This window comes from Helianthus annuus, chromosome 5 (genome assembly GCF_002127325.2).
Source record: "Helianthus annuus cultivar XRQ/B chromosome 5, HanXRQr2.0-SUNRISE, whole genome shotgun sequence".
NCBI lineage: Eukaryota > Viridiplantae > Streptophyta > Magnoliopsida > Asterales > Asteraceae > Helianthus > Helianthus annuus.
The window spans coordinates 22,012,223-22,031,505 of NC_035437.2; the positions used below are offsets into that span (position 1 = coordinate 22,012,223).

Below are 19,283 nucleotides of genomic sequence, written 5' to 3' on the forward strand. Positions count from 1 at the left end.
AATTGGGTTCAATCGGAACCCTAGACAGCGGCGACGGCTGTGGCGAATCGAGCAGAGTGCTGGACGGGTGGCGGCTGGTGGGTGGCGGAACTGCCGGCGGTTCTGGCGGCGGCAGCGACGGCTGCTGGTTCTGAACAGAAGACGGCTGCTGTGAATAGACGGCTAAAACTGTGACAACTCGAGTTTCCAAGATTCCATCTTCGCATCAATTGCACGTGAATTGTTAAGTTGTTTGTTTACACGACTTGTTTGCCTTGTAATTGTACACGTGTTTGATATATGTTGAGACATTTTGTGATTGTTGCATCTATATGTTTGTTGATATAACATGTAACCTGTTTGAAAAACTTAAACTGTTTAAACCTGAATGAGTTCGACAAAACAGGGCGTTTCGCCATAACCCACTTCGACGAAACGGGGATCGACGAAACAGGGTTGTTTCGTCACAAGCACCCCGACGAAATGGGTGTTTCGCCGGCCCAGTTTCTCCGAAGCCCAGTTAGGGCCCAACATGTTATAGCTACATATTTAACGAGGTAGGGTTATGTAAAAGTCTTAGTAATCAGTTTTCAAGCCTAGAACTCTCTCTGTGCGACGGCAACCTTGAGTCCTTGAAGCCTCTAGATCAATCAAGTTATTGTTCCGTCTATTGCGATTAGTGTTTAAACCTTACTTGATTGTTTGATTGAAATCACGCTGATTGTATCTTAGAGATCATTATAAATTTCGTCTAGGTGATGCTTGGATCTTAATCGGATGATGATTTTTGATAATAACAGATTCATATGATTATCAGTTATATGCCCGAGTGATGTTCGTGTAAATTAGGGTTTAATATCCTGTTACTGAACTATTGGACTCGATCTAAGGTTGTGACTGTATGCATCCATGATTTACTGCTCAAAACTTATGTTCCCTGTTTGATGTTTGCATATGTGTGTTATCCGTTGTTTATGTATGTTTGAAGAATCGGCGTTATGAATATGTGATGATGATGATCTAGTAACCTAGGGTTCATGACTAGGGATTGCTTGTTTGATCAGTTTTGGGAATATGGATGGGTGTTTGCCAAAATTACGGGAGTAGTTATTAGGGTAACTGTTATGCATACGACGAATCAGGCATGTCGACGAAACTAGTGTTGGCGAAACGCGGTTGACGGCAAATCACGCTGGTCGATGAAACAAAGGGGTTTTGTCGATTAGGGAACACGACGAAACAGGGATGTTTCGTCGAAGGGAAGTCACGATGAAACAGGGATGTTTCGTCGAGTGGGTAAACTGCACAGTGAACTCAGTTAACTCTGTTAAGGGTTAACTGGGTTAGTTAGCTGTTGTTAAACGATAAGCATGACTTGCAGAACTTGTATAACTGAAAAATGCTATGTGTTAGTTGTTACTTGCATGTACGTGATGATCTTGCCTGTTAGTCGAACATGTGAATGTCAACTGATTTGTGTGTATGTGCAAACTATAGGATTTGATTGAATTAATTGTACACAAGTAATTGAGCATACCGAGCAAACCGAGGTGAGTTCACACTTTCTACAAGGCATGGATTCCCAAGGGTTGGGAATGGGTTAAAGAACCAACCGAATACTACATATTCTCCTTGGGTAGAATATGTACGGCCATCCTCCTTGGGTAGGATGCCACTATAAATCCTGCGTATTCTCCATGGGTAGAACTACGTACGTTCGTCCTCCTTGGGTAGGACAACAACCTTAACTTACTAGACAAAACTCTATCATGAAGTCCCTCCTCTTTATATCGACTTAATCGCCGATGACGATGGCGAGCGGGTCATTAGTTAATAGCGCTATTAGGTTTAACAAACCTCACACCGTGTCGTTCGAACAGGCGTGTACTAATGGACTATGGCAAACTGTCAGTGATGATAGACACTGATGCAGGGCACAACTTATATTTCGTTAGTAGTCGATATGGTATGGTCTAGTGGTTCACAGGGGAAGCCCCCCCACAGATTATGGTTATGGTTTGGGAAACAGAGGAACTGGTTAACTCGTGGTTTACGAAACAACTTATGATTTCAAAACAAACTGGTAAAACTGAACAACCAACTGTGAACTCGCTCAACTTTGTTGTTGACTCGTTGTTACATGCCTTGCAGGTCGTCAGGTGCTTATGGAGCTTGCACAGGGAGGAGCGGTCGTTGTGGGATTATGGACTGTTATGTTCCATACTTAAACATTTGAACTTTAAACTATGTGTTGGTTATTTGATCATTACTATGCTTTCGCTGATTTCTTAAACATGTTTGGTTTATTTTGAAACACCAATTATATTGCATTTGGTTTTAATTATTTAATTGTATTGTTCAATATGATTGGTGGCTTGATCCTGGTCAGTCACGCCTCCAAGCGGTGATACTCCGCATGTGGATTTTGGGGGTGTGACAGATTGGTATCAGAGCCATTGGTTATAGTGAACTTGGTTTTAAAAAGGGGAAAAGCTTTTTGGTAAAACCAGACTATAACCTGTACAGTGCTCAACGATCCACAACGACGCCTCGCTCCACGTGCAAGACTCAACATTCTAGGTGGTATTGTTTATGTTTGTATTGCCTACTTGCTAGTTACATAGAACTTTGCTCATGGTATGCTTAGATGAACGTAATAACTGTTGTTTGAGAACACATGTGTGCTTACTCTCTTCTGTCATCGCACTTTCGCGAATATCTCTCATTCATGTTTCCTTTGATATGAAGATCATGAGTGGACGCGTTAACCTAACTCAAGCCCAGCTAACGACTCTAATCAATGAACAAGTTACTGCAGCACTCGCAGCCGCTCAGACATGTGGTATAACCTGCCATTACAACTTACTCTAGGATCTTTAGATCCTACTCTCGTGAACCAACACTTGTGTTTAACTTTGTCTCTTCTTACACACACGACAAGTCAACATGCTCAGCCTCCTGCACGTACCTTCAAAACTTTTATGGACTGTCGACCTACTACTTTCTGTGGCACTGAAGGAGCGGTAGGCCTCCTCCACTAGTTTGAGAAGCTCGAATCTGTTTTCGAAATGTGTGAATGCTATGAGGCACGTAGGGTGAAGTATGCTACTGGTACTCTTGAAGGAATAGCGCTCACGTGGTGGAACGCTCAGGTTCAAATGTTGGGGATTGTTGCTGCTAACGCTACCCCATGGAATGATTTCAAGGAACTGATAAAGGAAGAGTATTGTAGTCGCGATGACATCCACAAGTTGGAAGTCGAGTTCTTCAACTTAAAAATGACGGGGTCAGAAATCGAAGCGTATACAAAAAGGTCGAATGAGCTGGCAATCTTGTGTCCTACCATGGTAGACCCTCCCATCAAACGTATCGAGCTGTATCTCAAGGGTCTTGTGCCAGAAATTCAGAGTCATGTGACCGCGGCTAATCTTGGCACCATCCAGCAAGTCACTCGACTTGCTCATCGTCTCACTGATCAGGCAGTGGAACAGAACAAACTGCCCAAGCGTATTGGTACTACTGCTACAGCCACTACTACTTCTGATGCCCCCAGCGACAACAAGCGCAAATGGGATGGAGTCTCAAGCAAGGGTTCAACATCGGCTCAGTCTCAGTCTCAGCAGCGAAAGACTGATGATTACCAGAGTCCTTGCCAGCAATCGTCTGGTAGTCAAGGGCAGGGTGGATATAGGGGAAACCACCCCAAGTGCAACCGATGCAACAGGCATCACAGTGGGCAGTGCAACAAGGGTCGATGTTTGAGGTGTAACAAGTTTGGGCATGAAGCAAAGGATTACAGGGGCGCACGACCTGTGAATTAGAATCGTCAACAGCAACAGCAAGCTCCACAGAATCAGCCGCAGCAACAGCAGGGTAACAGGGGATGCTTTCAGTGTGGTGCTGAAGGTCACTTCAAGAGAAACTGCCCCCAGTTGAACCAGAACCAGAACAACAACAATAATCAGGGAAACAATAGGAACAACAATGGGAATAACAATGGGGGAAACAATGGAAACAATGGCACCTGGGGCTGTGCGTTCGTGATTGGTCAGGGTGATGCAAGGAACGATCCTAACGTGGTGATGGGTAAGTTTCTTCTCGACGACTTCTTTGTTACTGTTTTATTTGATTCGGGTGCCGATACCAGTTATATGTCCTTAAAGTTAGTCAAATGTTAAAGCGCACACCAACACCTTTGAGCACCAAGCATGTCGTAGAGTTAGCAAATGGTAAAAGTTTAGAGGCCACACACATAGTTAAGGGTTGTAATCTCATCTTAGCTGGTCAGACCTTCTCTATCGACCTCATTCCTATTGTTTTGGGTAGTTTCGACATTGTTATTGGTATGGATTGGTTATCGCAACAACGAGCAGAGATCCTCTGTCAGGAGAAGATCGTCCGCATTCCTCGTTCAAATGGAGAACCTTTAGTGATTCATGGCGACAAGAGTGGTGCCGTGGTGGGCATCATTTCTTTTCTAAAGGCCTAGAAGTGTTTGCAAAAGGGCCACACTGCTATTTTAGCCCTCGTTACTGTCACCTCGAAGAAAGAAAAGAAGATCGAATATATCCCGATTGTGCATGATTTTCCTGAGGTATTCCCTGAGGAATTACCTGGTCTCCCACCCCATCGTCAGGTTGAATTTCAAATTGAGCTAGCTCCTGGAGCAGCGCCAATGGCTCGTGCACCTTATCGTTTAGCTCCATCAGAACTTTAAGAACTGTCCACACAACTGCAAGAGCTCTTAGACAAAGGTTTTATTCGTCCTAGCTCTTCGCCTTGGGGAGCTCCAGTATTATTTGTGAAGAAGAAAGACGGTACCTTCAGAATGTGCATCGATTACCGTGAACTCAACAAGGTGACTGTGAAGAATCGCTATCCACTTCCACGCATTGATGACTTATTCGACCAGCTGCAAGGGTCAAGCTACTATTCAAAGATTGACCTGAGGTCAGGATATCACCAACTGAGAGTCCGTGATAAGGATATATCTAAGACAGCATTCAGGACTCGCTATGGGCATTATGAGTTCCTGGTTATGCCTTTTGGGTTGACGAACGCACCTGCAGTCTTCATGGATCTTGTGAACAGAGTGTGCAAGCTTTACCTGGACAAGTTTGTTATTGTTTTCATCGACGACATCCTGATCTATTCTAAGAGTCAGGAGGAACACAAGCACCATCTACGGCTTATTTTGGAACTCCTCCGAACAGAACAGCTGTACGCTAAGTTTTCAAAATGCGAATTTTGGCTTCGTGAAGTCCACTTTCTAGGCCATGTGGTAAACAAGGATGGGATTCATGTTGATCCATCCAAGGCAGACTCGATTAAGAACTGGCCTGCACCCCGTACACCAACAGAAATCCGCCAATTCTTGGGTTTGGCGGGCTACTACAGAAGGTTCATCAAAGATTTCTCCAAAATTGCGCAACCTCTCACTTCACTAACCCAGAAAGGTGTCACCTATCGTTAGAGCAATGCGCAGGAATCAGCATTTCAGCACCTAAAGGATAGACTTTGCAGCGCACCAATTCTCTTATTGCCAGAGGGCACAGACGACTTTGTGGTTTATTGTGACGCGTCAATCTAGGGTCTTGGGTGTGTGTTGATGCAACAGGATAAAGTCATTGCTTATGCGTCGCGCCAACTCAAAGTTCACGAAAGGAATTACACTACACACGATCTGCAGCTGGGAGCTGTTGTTTTTGCGCTTAAGATATGGAGACATTACCTGTACGGTACCAAGTGTACCATTTACACCGATCACAGGAGTCTCGAGCATATATTCAAATAGAAGGAGTTGAACATGCGACAACGTCGATGGGTCGAGCTCTTGAATGATTACGAATGCGCGATCAAGTACCATCCGGGCAAGGCCAATGTTGTGGCGGACGCCCTCAGTCGAAAAGATACTACACCTAGGCGTGTGCGAGCGTTACCACTCAAAAATGGGTAATGTGGATAACCCAAAAACCGGCCCACTCATTTCCGGATCCTGCGTAAACGTTAATTTATTTAAAAATTCCAACGTCTGCTTATCCTTTTACTTTGTGTTTTCCTCAAGTCTCGAGACCTTTCAAAATCTAGATTTGTTTGATAAATAATCAGAGACATACAACGACTTGATCAACACATTTTCACAGTTTATAAAAGGTAACACATAGGTTCAGTAGTGCTTTTACATGTTGCAATTGATCTCCTCTGTTTACATTTCTGTTGTACAATTAACTAAGTGCTATTAGATACAAGATCATTGATAATAAAAAGAAAACATGCTGATATAAAGAGTTTCATGCACAGTGAACATTACGATAGTATTCCCCAAGAGCCCATATAGGGAATATATTTCGGAATGATGAGTAATTGAGGGTACAATTCTTCATGAAAACTCCTGTGATTTCCTGTATATTCAAAGTAAAGACTTTTGAGAAACATAAAACTAATGGCATGTAGGAATATGGTCAATTGCAGAATGTTTATAAAATTGAGGAATAAAAAACCAACCTGCTGAGGGAAGTCTCCTTCATCCGTTTGTGAATTTATGAGGAGCCGGATTCCACGTTTTATCGGTGTAAGATCAATTTTAGCCTAACCAAAACAAACAATATTGTTGATTGCATTTGGTTCCCACGATAAAGGAAGAGAGAAAAAACAATTACAAGAACACACAAATTCAATATGCATGGATGGGAAGCGATTGATCGGTTAATCAATGCTTATGAACTAAGTAGGTTTAGGAGGATAAAAATACACAATCGGGAAGAAGACGTGCTCAGAAAGCTAGTTTTAGATCTTTATAAGGAATTTTTAACTGAAATGATATAGTTTTAAAAGGTTTCATATTTGATTAGGTGTGAAAACACAATATTTTCCCCAAATAATTTTTTTTGTGAGGGCGGGGGATTCTCCACCGGCATGGGGCGCTTAGGATTGGTGATGTAAAGGTTTTTCATTGGTTGGTGGATTTTAATTGTTTTTTATTGGTTCTTGTTTATATATATATATATATATATATATATATATATATATATATAACGTCATTAACCACGCCGCTTTCGCTCCTCCTTTTTTCGCACCACGTCAATTTTCTGATAGGTGTTGACGTGACAACCACATGTTAAATCAAATTAACATTTCCAGACAACATTTCTGTCATAAATGATTTTGTAGTTTTTGTTTTTTTTGAACGACCAACAGAATTAATCACGAGCACTCTGGGGACACCCACTGAACCAAACGGAGTACTCCGAGAGTAACCCGAGTCCACCACCAATACCTAGGGAAACCCGGTAACCCACCCGTTCGTAGGCACGACGGTGAAATTACTGGTAAAACACGTTTGGCTCGAGGATTAAACCCAGGTTTCCCTGGGTCTCCTATCATTATCCACCAGTGTCTCACTCTGCACCAAGTGAAAGTTGAACCTGCATCTCCCAAAAATACAAGTCTTCCACCACTTGATCTAGAGATCACTAGCATAGTTTTTGTTGTTTTGGGGATTTTGAATGGACATTGGCAGAATTCCCATGATTTTTCTTTTCTAAAGAAAGGTTTCTACTAGTCAAAGTAGCTACATGAAATGTCTCTAGATCTATTGTTTTTTAACTAGAGTTTCTACTCTTCCCTCCAACTAGAGTTTCTACTCCTCCCACCAAAAACTCTAGATTTATTGCCAATTTATTATGCTGAATTTTCCTGTTTAATAAATAAGCATGACGAACGAATTGAACCTGTCCCGCTTTTATAAGTGAGATTAAAGCCCATGATGTTTGTACTAAATTTGACCGATTTCCATCCAAATTTGTATATTCCTATATTGCATAAGAAATACCACACATTAGATCAACTATGTGTCAAGAAAATCCCAGACAGTTCTATCGTTCCATTCTTACCTTATTTGCGCTCGAAAGATAACTCTCTCCCCATCCACCATCAGAAAGTTGTTTCGATAGCAGAAATTCACAAGCTTTTTGAAGGGCAGGACTATTACCATAGTTCATACCACAAGCTACTAATGCATCTACTGCGAACCATGTACCATACGTGTAACATATTCCCCAGCAACCATACCTACACAAATTTCAAGCTTACATGAGGAATATCATGTTAATGTGAAAAATTAGCATGATGCCAATCTTACCTAAGCTAAAAAAAATTTGGTTGTTTAATATAACAGGAGGATCGATCACAACATACATATACGTTAATTATATATGGCCTAATTAGTCCTTGTACTTCAACGAGTAAAAGACAATTAAATACCCAAAGTACAAGAAAACATGCTTACCATGAACCGTCAGGGTTTTGTGTGTCATGAATGTACTTCAGAGCTCTTGAAATGCAATGTTCGATCTCCTTAATCCTATGTCCAGGGTGAAACTTCTTGAAGAGCGCCAAACCTTGGACGGCAGATGATGTGCATTCCACATACCTATAAAACATTAAACTTCCAATCAACTTTATATGTTAGACAAACAAAACATGATGAGTGATAACACTCAATTATTTAGGTGCAAATTAATCTTACTCTCGTTCTATCATCACATCTTCAAAAAACTCGGTTGGATTGAACTTCTGAAATTCATGATGAAATGAATGTGGTTGTAAAATCTTTTTTTCCCTAGAATATATAGTTTCAAATAAGTAAATTATAATTAGTACCTCCAGCCAAGAATATGCCCTTTGTGGTTCCCAGGCCGGAAAACCGCCATTTTCACTCTGAATGAATTTATAGAACAATAAATCAGAGTAATATCCGATACACAGAGTTAATACTGATTAAAAACACATAAATTATTACTAAACAATCTTGATGACATACTTGTAATGAAAGAATAACATTGACAGCTTCATAGAGATGCTCAATTTCAAGTTTTTCACCAACAAGTTCTTGGTTCATTTGGGAATATAAAAGGGCAACCTATAAAGGAAACATCAATTGTAAAGAAAATAGATTACAGTACCATTTTTAAAAAACAACACTTATTACAACTAAACAAGAACCTTCAAGCCTTCCGCTGTACAATCTGAGACTTGCCAGCCGTGGTCTTGAATTGAAAACGTCCATGCACCTTTAGAAGTGTGTCTGTACATTTTACTGAAATCCCCAGGGGGATTATTGCGAACCTGAAAAGATATGTATATAAAGTTTAATTTGTGTGTCTTTTACGTTTTTTTTTCTACTTAGAAATTTTCTTGTTGTTGTTAGATTTCGAGATTTCTGAATATAGGGTTATATGAATGAAGAAATTGGTTCATATGAATATGACTTGATAAAATAAATAATGTCAAAGTACAGAAATACATATACTGCTTGTTTCATTCGGTGATAACCGCCTCCCATAATTAACTTATACTAAACCTAATATTAATAATAATAACAATACTATCTAGCTTAAAATAATATAAATGTATTATATCTAACACCCTCCCGTAAGCTAGATCACTTCAGATTTATGTGCAGCAGATTCTTCAACCGCAAGAAGTCCTTTGGTTGCAATGCTTTTGTCATGATATCCGCCATTTGATCTTTCGTTGCACAAAATATAACTGCTACTTCCCTTTTCTTGATCAAGTCTCTAATGAAATGATATTTGACTCTTATATGCTTACTCTTCCCATGATATACTGGATCTCTTGCCAAGCAGATGGTTGACTTGTTATCACAAAATATTGGAATGGAGTAATCTTGTTTTCCTTCTAGATCATCTAAAATTCCTTTAATCCATAATGCTTGACACCCTGTAAAAGATAAAGCCATGTATTCTGCTTCCGTTGAGGACAACGCGACCACCTTTTGTTTCTTGGATTGCCATGATATGGGACCTGACCCTAAATGAAATATATATCCAGAAGTGCTCTTACTATCATCTATGTTTCCAGCATAATCGCTATCACTGAATCCCACTAGTTGTTTCTTTCCTCCTTTTGAGTATGTAATTCCTTGCTCCTGAGTTCCTTTGATATATTTCAGTATACGTTTTGCGGCATCCCAATGACTTTTCTTTGGATTTTCCATAAACCTACTTATTTTGCTTACTGCAAACATAATATCCGGTCTCGTGTTTGTTAGATACATTAAACTTCCCCAAACTACGGTATACCCCTTCATCAACAAAATCTTCTGGATCATCTTTAGATAACTTTAAACCATACTCCATTGGTGTGGATACAGTGTTACATCCAGTCATTCGGAACTTTTCTAGTAGGTTTCTCATATACTTCTTTTGTGAAAGAATGACATTTCCATTTTCATAAGTTACTTCTACTCCAAGAAAATAATGCAGACGTCCCATATCTATCATTTCGAATTCCTTTTTCATTGATTCTTTGAATTCCGTAATCAATCTCATTGAACTACTTGCTAGAATTAGGTCATCTACATACAAGCATATTACTAGTTTTCCTTCTTCCGTGTCTTTTATGTAAAGTGTATGTTCATAAATACACTTCTTAAACTTGTTCTGAACGAAATAAGCATCTATTCGACTATACCAAGCTCTTGGTGCTTGTTTCAACCCATATAGGGCACGTTTTAGGCGACATACCTTTTTCTCTTCTCCTTTCTTGATGTACCCTTGAGGTTGTTCAATATAAACTTGTTCCTCTAGCTTACCATTTAAGAAAGCTGTTTTTACGCCCATTTGGTGAAGGTGCCATCCATGATGAGCTGCGAGGGCTAACACTAATCTGACTGTTTCAAATCTGATTACAGGAGCAAATACCTCTTGATAATCTATCCCATATTTCTGCTTGTATCCCTTAACAACTAATCTGGCCTTGTATTTATCTATGTTTCCTTTCTCGTCATACTTTGTCTTATATATCCACTTTACACCAATAGGTTTCTGATGTAATGGAGGATCTACAAGTTCCCACGTTTGATTCTTGTGAATTGACTCGATTTCCTTATCCATTGCATCTGTCCATCTTGAGTCCTTGCTGGCTTCCTCATATGATGTTGGATCAGCACTTGTATAGAGAACAAAATTTACAGTTTGACGTTCGTTATATTTCTGTGCACTTCTTCCTCAGTCAATTCTCTAGAATTTTGATAAATGTTGTGAAGACTTTTAGTGCGAATAACTTCATTTTCTGAATCCGATGATGATGTGTTTTCGTGCTCTTGTGAGTGATTAGCCGCAGATAATTCTTCGTTTTGATAGTGACTGTTCCCAATCGGACTTAGTTCTTCGTCTACGTGTGGTGATGGTATACTTTGCTCTGAATGTTCTTGTGATACAGATTCACTTTCAGTACTCCCAGAATTACCTTTCGCTTGAGTTAGACTTTCTTCATCATCGGTTATATCAAGTGGCACATCGTTTGTTTCAGAGGTTGAAACCCATCTTTTGTTTTCATCAAACACTACATCTCGGCTGATTATAATCTTGTTCGTTAGTGGATTATATAATCTATATCCTTTGCTACGGTCACTATATCCCACAAAAACAGTTTTTTCTGTTTTCATATTTAACTTATCACGACGTTGTTTAGGTATATGAACATAGGCCAAACAACCGAATACTCTAAGATGCTCGACATTCGGTTTGCTTCCATTCCATGCTTCATAAGGCGTTGTATCTGGCCTAGTTTTGGTCACCGTTCGATTTAAAATGTAGGTAGCACATGCTATAGCTTCAGCCCAATAACAATCTGACAACTGTTTGGCATTCATCATACTTCTGCTTAGTTCCATCAAGGTTCTATTTTTCCTCTCGGCCACACCGTTTTGTTGCGGGGAATAACTATTTGTGAGTTGATGTCGTATCCCATTTGATTTCAAGTACTCTTGAAATGCATTGCTACAATACTCTCCACCTCGATCTGACCTTAGTGTTTTAACTGGGTAATCAGATTGTTTTTCATTCAAAGCTTTGAAGGTCTTGAAATAATTTAAAGCTTCAGACTTGTATTTTAGAAAATATACCCAGGTTTTCCTTGTGCAATCATCGATAAAAGTGATAAAATACCTGCATCCTCCTATTGATTATGTCTTCATTGGTCCGCATATATCTGAATGTACGAGTTGTAATGGTTTACTAGCTTGCCACGTTGATTTCTTTGGAAATACCTTTCTTGTTTGCTTTCCTGAAATGCACCCCTCACATATATGTTCTTGTTTCATGATTTTGGGTAACCCGAAAACAAGACCCTTATTTCCCATGTTGATTAGTGTATCCATATTAACGTGTCCGTATCTTTTGTGCCACAGAGTTGATGAGCATTTTGTTGTCATTGTCATAGCAAGACTTATGTCACTACCCAGATGTAGAGGGAACATCTTATTACTTGTCATCCGAATATCTCCGATAACTTCACTATTTGCATCCTTTATAATGCATCGACCCTTTTGAAACAGAATTGTATACCCTTTATTTATTAGTTGTCCCACACTTAATAGATTGTGCTTTAAACCTTCTACATAGAATACGTTTGGTATTATCCGGGCTTTTCCTTTAAAAGAGACGGACACTTCCCCACTGCCGACAACTTCTAATCTCTTGTCGTCTCCTGTTCTCACTTCCTTTTTTATAGATTCATCCAGATTGACGAATAAACTCCTGCTTCCTGTCATGTGATTACTACAGCCACTATCGAGAAACCAACAATCATCCATGACTGTCTCTTCCATATTAAAGATCATGAACATCGTATCTTCATGTTCATCACTTTCATCGTCTTTATGTATTAAGACGTTATCCGGTTTCTCACCCTCATCCTTCCTTTGACAGAATTTTGCTGTATGTCCGAGCCTTTGACAATTATAACATCTAATGTTATTCCAGTTTCGACCCTTCCCTTTATTCCGCTGTTTCATTGAACCATCATTCCGAGTCGGTTTGTATCTATCTTGGATAGAATTTTGTACTTGAAATGCATGTTCAATCGGAATATCATCATATCGTTTTAATCTCAGTTCATGAGATTTAAGAATTCCCATCAATTCTTCCGTCGAAACATCATGTAAATCTTTCGTTTCCTCTATTGTAATCACTACCGACTCATAATTTCGAGTCAAACTACGCAGGATCTTTTCCACTATCTTTTGTTCACTAATATTATCTTCATTCATACGCAATTGATTTACTATTAATACTGTTCTATTGAAGTAATCTTCGATAGATTCTCCTTCTTTCATCCTAAGTGCATCAAAATCACTACGAAGAGATTGAAGTTTAATAGTTTTTACCCGACTTTCTCCTCTGTAAGATTTGTGCAAGATGTCCCATGCCTCTTTTGATGTCTTTGCAAGTGCAATCCGCTCAAATATTGTCTCGTTTACTGATTGAAAAATGATATGCAACGCTCGTTTATCCTTCTTGACCGCATCTTTGTATGTTGCAGTTGCCTCCTCGGTGGGATTTGTACCCAGTTCCTTGAATCCCTCATCTATGATATTCCACAGATCTTGCGATTCAAATAATACTTTGATTTGAATGTGCCAGTGGTAATAATTTTGCCCGGTGAGTTTGAGAATCTGTGTTTGGAGTCCTTGTGCCTGATTCATATTGATTGTTTAAACTTCCAATTTCCGAATTCGATCGATGTGGCTCTGATACCACTTTGTTAGATTTCGAGATTTCTGAATATAGGGTTATATGAATGAAGAAACTGGTTCATATGAATATGACTTGATAAAATGAATAATGTCGAAGTACAGAAATACATATACTGCTTGTTTCATTCGGTGATAACCGCCTCCCATAATTAACTTATACTAAACCTAATATTAATAATAATAACAATACTATCTAGCTTAAAATAATATAAATGTATTATATCTAACAGTTGTCAGACCTGTGAGGATTTTACAAAGTCATGTGCTTTCTTAAGAGTTGGTCCAAATTCTTCTGTTAGATTACTTGACATAATCGCCTGAACAGCAAAGGCCGCATCCCACATTTGACAGCCAAAACTCTGAAAATCGACATTAAACATTTATGTTCAAATAAAAAATCAACATGAACACATGACTTGGTAACTAGTGACAAAACCTGCATTTTCATTCCATCTTCAGCAACCCAAAAATAGTCAGGTAGTCGTGCAAGATGACGCTTATACGCGTCCCCATTTGGATCTTCCACCCAGGTTGCAATCAAACATAAAACCTTGTAAAATTAATTTTTGCCTGTTAAAATTAGAACAACTGAAACATGTTATGTTTTACTGATGAAAACATATTATATACCTTTTCTACACATCCAATGCAGAGATATCTACTACTCCGATCTTCATAGTGAACATGCTCCATTGCAACTTTTAAGGCCTTTTCTCGTAATTTTGAAAAAGGCCAACATGCTAAAATAGGTTCAGCAACATTATGAAGTATGGCCCATACCATATCCTGAACAAGAGGATGTGGATAGTAGAGATCTTCCTAAAATACATAATCACCACATGATATATAATTTGTGAGTTTAAAATGAGATATTAATATGAGTATTTCAACGATATCTTAACAAACCTTTGCACAAGTATTTCGTGCTATACTCCAATTAATATCCTGATACGCGTCGGTATAAATCTCTTGCCTTAGTGCGTTAACCAATCCGGTTATTCTTCCCACAAATCTTTTTCCATATAAGTATGACATTGGCATATAAACTAAGCGACAATAACACAACATTTTTCCTGTGTTTTTACATTCATGACATTATTAATTTGATTTTATAATACCAACTAGTAAATCTATTCTAGTGTGAGGTTGCTAGATTTAGTAGAAAACCAACCTGGATGAATAGGGAAAAAATTAGGGAGGAGCCAAAATTCAGGTGGCATAGGATTACAGCCTGACCACTCGTATACACCAAGTACCTACAAAAGCACAGAAGATATTAAACATATGTCTTTTAAATACTTATCATAAAAAAGTACACATGTTAGTGTTTATGAAAATGTAAACAAATGTTTGGAAACATAAGCCATAAGAAACGAACGGTAAGCCAAAACTTTCCCCATGAAGGAATCCCAACTGCACCACCGTGGTCAACGATCCACTTACGACCTTTAACAACTGCCTTGTCCTCAGCACAACTATCGGCTTCTTCCCCGAGCAATCTCAAGGTAATGTAACTTAGTACTGATCCAAACATTGTGCTGTGACCCTCAATATGTAGTCCCCAACCTCCATCTTCATTCTGTCACCATAAAATCAAAACACAACCTAATGGAACATATAATCATAGCAAAAACTTTCAAAACTATACAAAATGTTGCAATTACCTGATGGTTATATATGTAGCGTTTGATTTCTAGTTGATGTGCAGGTGTTAGAATTTCATTCATGGCTCCTGTAACATATAGTGCTATCACCTGTATATAGACATATTACTTGAATAACCAAGATGCCTATTATTGTTATTATTGTAAATGAATAATTGATGATTCTAGCATAATTACCAGTGGAGGAAGGAAAAACAAAGGGCCAGCAGATTCAGCAGGCCAGTGGCCATCATGGGCCTGGATAGTGGAATAGAAGCTAATGGCTCTTCGGAGTGTAGTTGTGACTGCTTCATTTGTCACTTCGTCTGTTTCTTTCAATATTATGGGGTTCGGTATTTCTTTAACTTGGTTCTCCTTTCTTAACTGAGTTCACAAACACATACAAAAGTGTTGAATTACTAGCTCAATGAGACGATTTTACTTGCTTGAATAGACCAGATAAATATATAGAAAAAACAAGGTTCCACAAAACTGGACTATACAATCACCTCATTTACAAAATTTAAAAAGGTGACATGTCCATTTAATGTCAAGAATATTGTAAGTAAAAATTAAATAGTAAGCTGATTATAGTATCAAAACAAGTTAATGTCAAGAATATTGTAAGTATAAATTAATTAGTAAGCTGATTATAGTAATATGCATTAGTTTAAACATGATTCTCACTACAAAGAATTTTCGCAATAGCGGCGACTTTTGTCGCCGCCAGTACTCCCAAATGTCGCCGCTAAAACTTTTAGCGGCGACAAGTTTAAAAACCATTAATAATCTTAACTAATGTTTTCAAAAATTTTAGAAACACTTAGTAAGACTATGTGTTGTGGATTAACAAAACATCCGTTAACCCATTGCCACATCACCACTACGTCACAACTTGACCATTAACTAAATTCCCATTAACATTGTTTTGTGGGTTACCCAATACCATTAACTAAACACACAAAAATATAAAAATGAAGGTGGATTGTGATTGGTAGATGCATCCATAGGCCCCACCCAATACCTGTTAACGTAACTATGTTTCCATTAACTAACTCCATTAACAGAGAGGCACGGTGTTCCATCCGTTAATAGATGACGTGGTTCCGTTAACAAGTTCTTAGCTAACCCACAACGGTTAGTTTAACAAAGACCAATCACGGCTCCATGATTTGTTTCGAAGAGAACAAGTTTCAAGAGGAATACATTATGTTTTTAGCCGTTTAAGGTGAAACCTTCTCAATGCCTAGACTATGATTTTTTATGTGATAAAATACTTTCTCCCAAACAACTAACAATTTCCTATCTTTTTAACATAAAAAGGCTTCTAATGCCTTCAAATCTTTATAAGACTTTTGGAACTTTAAACTATTGAAAATCAAGAGGGCAAATCAATTGAAAAAACAACAAAAAAAAACAGATTTTAACCCTTGAACATCTAATCTTAATTATCGTGCTATTCCAGTTGTTTATTATCATGCTATTCCGATTGTTTATATATCGACATGCATAAATGTGTACTAAACTGGTGCCTTCAAACGATGCAACACTTACCTAATGACCAAATTACAGTTTAATCATATCCCTACCTAATTACAATATACAACTTTGACTCCTAAAACGTAGTTTACACTAATGATACTTAGATCCTTATACTAATAACTTTAGTTTAACTTTTTGTATATATATCAAGAAGTAGTACAATTTTTTTTGGGGGGTTTAAATATAAAAGAGTAACACAAAGACAATATATCAAGGATGAATTTAAATACGATTAGTCGACAAGGAACTGATTAAGTTTTTGAGCTCCAAGAAGACAGTGTTTTTGGAAATTTTTAGTAAATAGGACCTAACTTGCAAATTTAGTCAATTCGGAGCCATCTGAAAGGTCGAATCATGTGATAGTGGACGCTTGACAACTAAGAATAAAGCCACTCCAACGGGAAGCAAGTGCATTAGGTAAATTATATTGTGCAGGGGCCTTCCTCAAGATGTGAAGATGTTCTTCAAGTAGATTAATTAATAAATTGCTTAAGTGTATGGGAAAGTGTCATGTTGGGGCAGTATGGATGCTTCCTATTGCTCTCAAGGTTCTGGATATAAGGCAATTTCATTTCGGTTACAAATAATTTAACTTTCTGATTATTTTATATGCTCACACTGTCACACACTATGGACTTAGTTATAGGATGTATGTTTTGCTTTCTATTCAAGGGGGAACCCACTTCATGAAAAATAGATCAAGGTGGAACACCCTTTTTTATTTGACAAAACTGAAGAAATTGCAAGGATTATAAGCATTTTAAAATGAGTATTTTTGTTTCATTAAGAATTAGTCTACATGATCATCTTTTTTATATATCATCATAAGTGGGATTGTTGTTAATACATGTGCAACTATAAATCTTATCTTTTGATAATTCTGAAAGGTATGTCAAGTATAAATAAATTAATACTATATATAAACACTTACATGTTCATAACTCACTCCCACTTAATGACCAAATCAACCATATACATCAGAATTATATTGCAAAATTCCAACAGACAGTTTCTGAATCGATAATCCTTACACATCCTATACTACAAGGGTTTATTAGTATATAGTTAAAAGTTAGTTATATGACGGTTACAAAGTATGGGGACTAAAGTTGATAAAACAGAACTTGACAACCACCACCCCAAGGCTTGCGAAATCCCTTGTAGAGGCACCTCTTGATCGATGGCAGCCACACAAAGAGGAAGGGACATGACTCTTGATCAAAAGACACTACCTTTCAAGATTGATTCTCATCCACACAATCCAAGAGATGCACCCGTTCATGAAGAGACGCGTCTATTCACTCGCACCCACTAGAAACTATAAATAAGGCTTAGAATTCATTGGTAAAACTCATTCCATTGTTTTCAAATTTAGTATTCAATAAAGTTTAGATTATCGTTTATGTTCTAGAAATCAAAGATCAAGTCTTGGCGACAATTGGTATCAGAGCATCAGGCTCTAGGCATCGTAGGGAATTCGCGATATGTTTATTTTAAAGTCACAAGTATTCAGTTTTAATTTTCGGTTCAAGGTTATCGAACTAGGGGTTTGGAATCTAGGGTTTTGATTCCGGGGTTTAGTGTGAATTAGATTGATTGATTATTACGCGTTGGGTTATACGCGAGTTAAGGATTAGAGGTTTAGCGAAACCAAGAAAATAAAGTTTGTCGAAAAGGTGAACAGTGAAGATTGTTCGATCAGAAGATATGTTAGGAACAACCGGACCAACTCCACAAATCGTAATTCAAAAGGAAGGAAGTTCTCTTTCCCAATTCCAGTGTCCAATCTTGAAACCGACAAAATATACGGTTTGGGCAATTCGCATCAAAACGATTTTGGAAGAGAATGGACTTTGGGAAACAATTGAACCGGTAGAAAATACACAAACGACTGTTAAGAAAGATAAGCCGACAATTGCTTATCTGTGTAGGTCCCGATACGGATCGTCGGACAACTACGAGATCTTGTTTCGGATACCGTAACGAGTGCGGAATCCACGTTACGATACAAACTGAGCGAGAGATAAACACGACAAAGATATAACGATTAACGTTCACTCGTATATTCAAATCAAAGAGTTTGATACAAGATGATTCAATTAGAAATAAACAAACTCTCTGAAATAAGCTCTCTATCTCTCTTCTCTGTTTCTGTGTTTCTGTGTTATGTTCTGTATATAGGCACAGCATGTCTGCTGATTCGACGAAGAATAGATGGTTCTTCGTCATGCATAATAAAAATGGTTCTTCGTCATACATGGTGAGGGATCTTCATCATATGTGAATCACTTGGTTCTTCGTCGAGACCAATCAGCCAAATATGTTCTTCGTCAACTTCATGCTGGGTTCTTCGTCAAATGACCATTCAGGTTCTTCATAGGCTTTTAGCATGCAGCAAAGACAGACAACAACACTTAATTGGCTCAAATGAAAGAATTCACGTTGACTAGCATTGATATGTCATCACATGACATCATCATGACATCATTATGGTGATGTCATGGTGATGTGGCATCGGGAAATGGTTCGCGGCTCTCCGTGCTTCGCGTGTCGAACTC

General features: G+C 38.3%; 1 protein-coding gene across 2 annotated transcripts in view; it reads right to left on the bottom strand.

Annotated features, from left to right (window-relative positions):
- Positions 1-6,122: 6,122 nt before the first annotated feature.
- LOC110940172 (lupeol synthase) overlaps positions 6,123-19,283 on the bottom strand; it is a 30,823-nt gene continuing 17,662 nt past the window's right edge. Inside the window, exons 3-19 of one of the 2 annotated variants that reach the window (XM_022181734.2) lie at positions 15,382-15,567; positions 15,205-15,294; positions 14,919-15,119; positions 14,712-14,796; positions 14,447-14,613; positions 14,171-14,359; positions 13,977-14,090; positions 13,780-13,899; positions 8,983-9,105; positions 8,801-8,899; positions 8,641-8,697; positions 8,507-8,553; positions 8,267-8,410; positions 7,872-8,049; positions 7,710-7,790; positions 6,484-6,567; positions 6,123-6,380 (exon numbers count right to left, since the gene is read on the bottom strand). In XM_022181734.2, coding sequence (XP_022037426.2) covers positions 6,270-6,380; positions 6,484-6,567; positions 7,710-7,790; positions 7,872-8,049; positions 8,267-8,410; positions 8,507-8,553; positions 8,641-8,697; positions 8,801-8,899; positions 8,983-9,105; positions 13,780-13,899; positions 13,977-14,090; positions 14,171-14,359; positions 14,447-14,613; positions 14,712-14,796; positions 14,919-15,119; positions 15,205-15,294; positions 15,382-15,567 — 2,076 coding nt within the window. In that variant the 3' untranslated portion in view covers positions 6,123-6,269. The remainder of the gene's footprint in view (positions 6,381-6,483; positions 6,568-7,709; positions 7,791-7,871; positions 8,050-8,266; positions 8,411-8,506; positions 8,554-8,640; positions 8,698-8,800; positions 8,900-8,982; positions 9,106-13,779; positions 13,900-13,976; positions 14,091-14,170; positions 14,360-14,446; positions 14,614-14,711; positions 14,797-14,918; positions 15,120-15,204; positions 15,295-15,381; positions 15,568-19,283) is intronic. The other variant, XM_035990698.1, reaches the window with a different exon arrangement.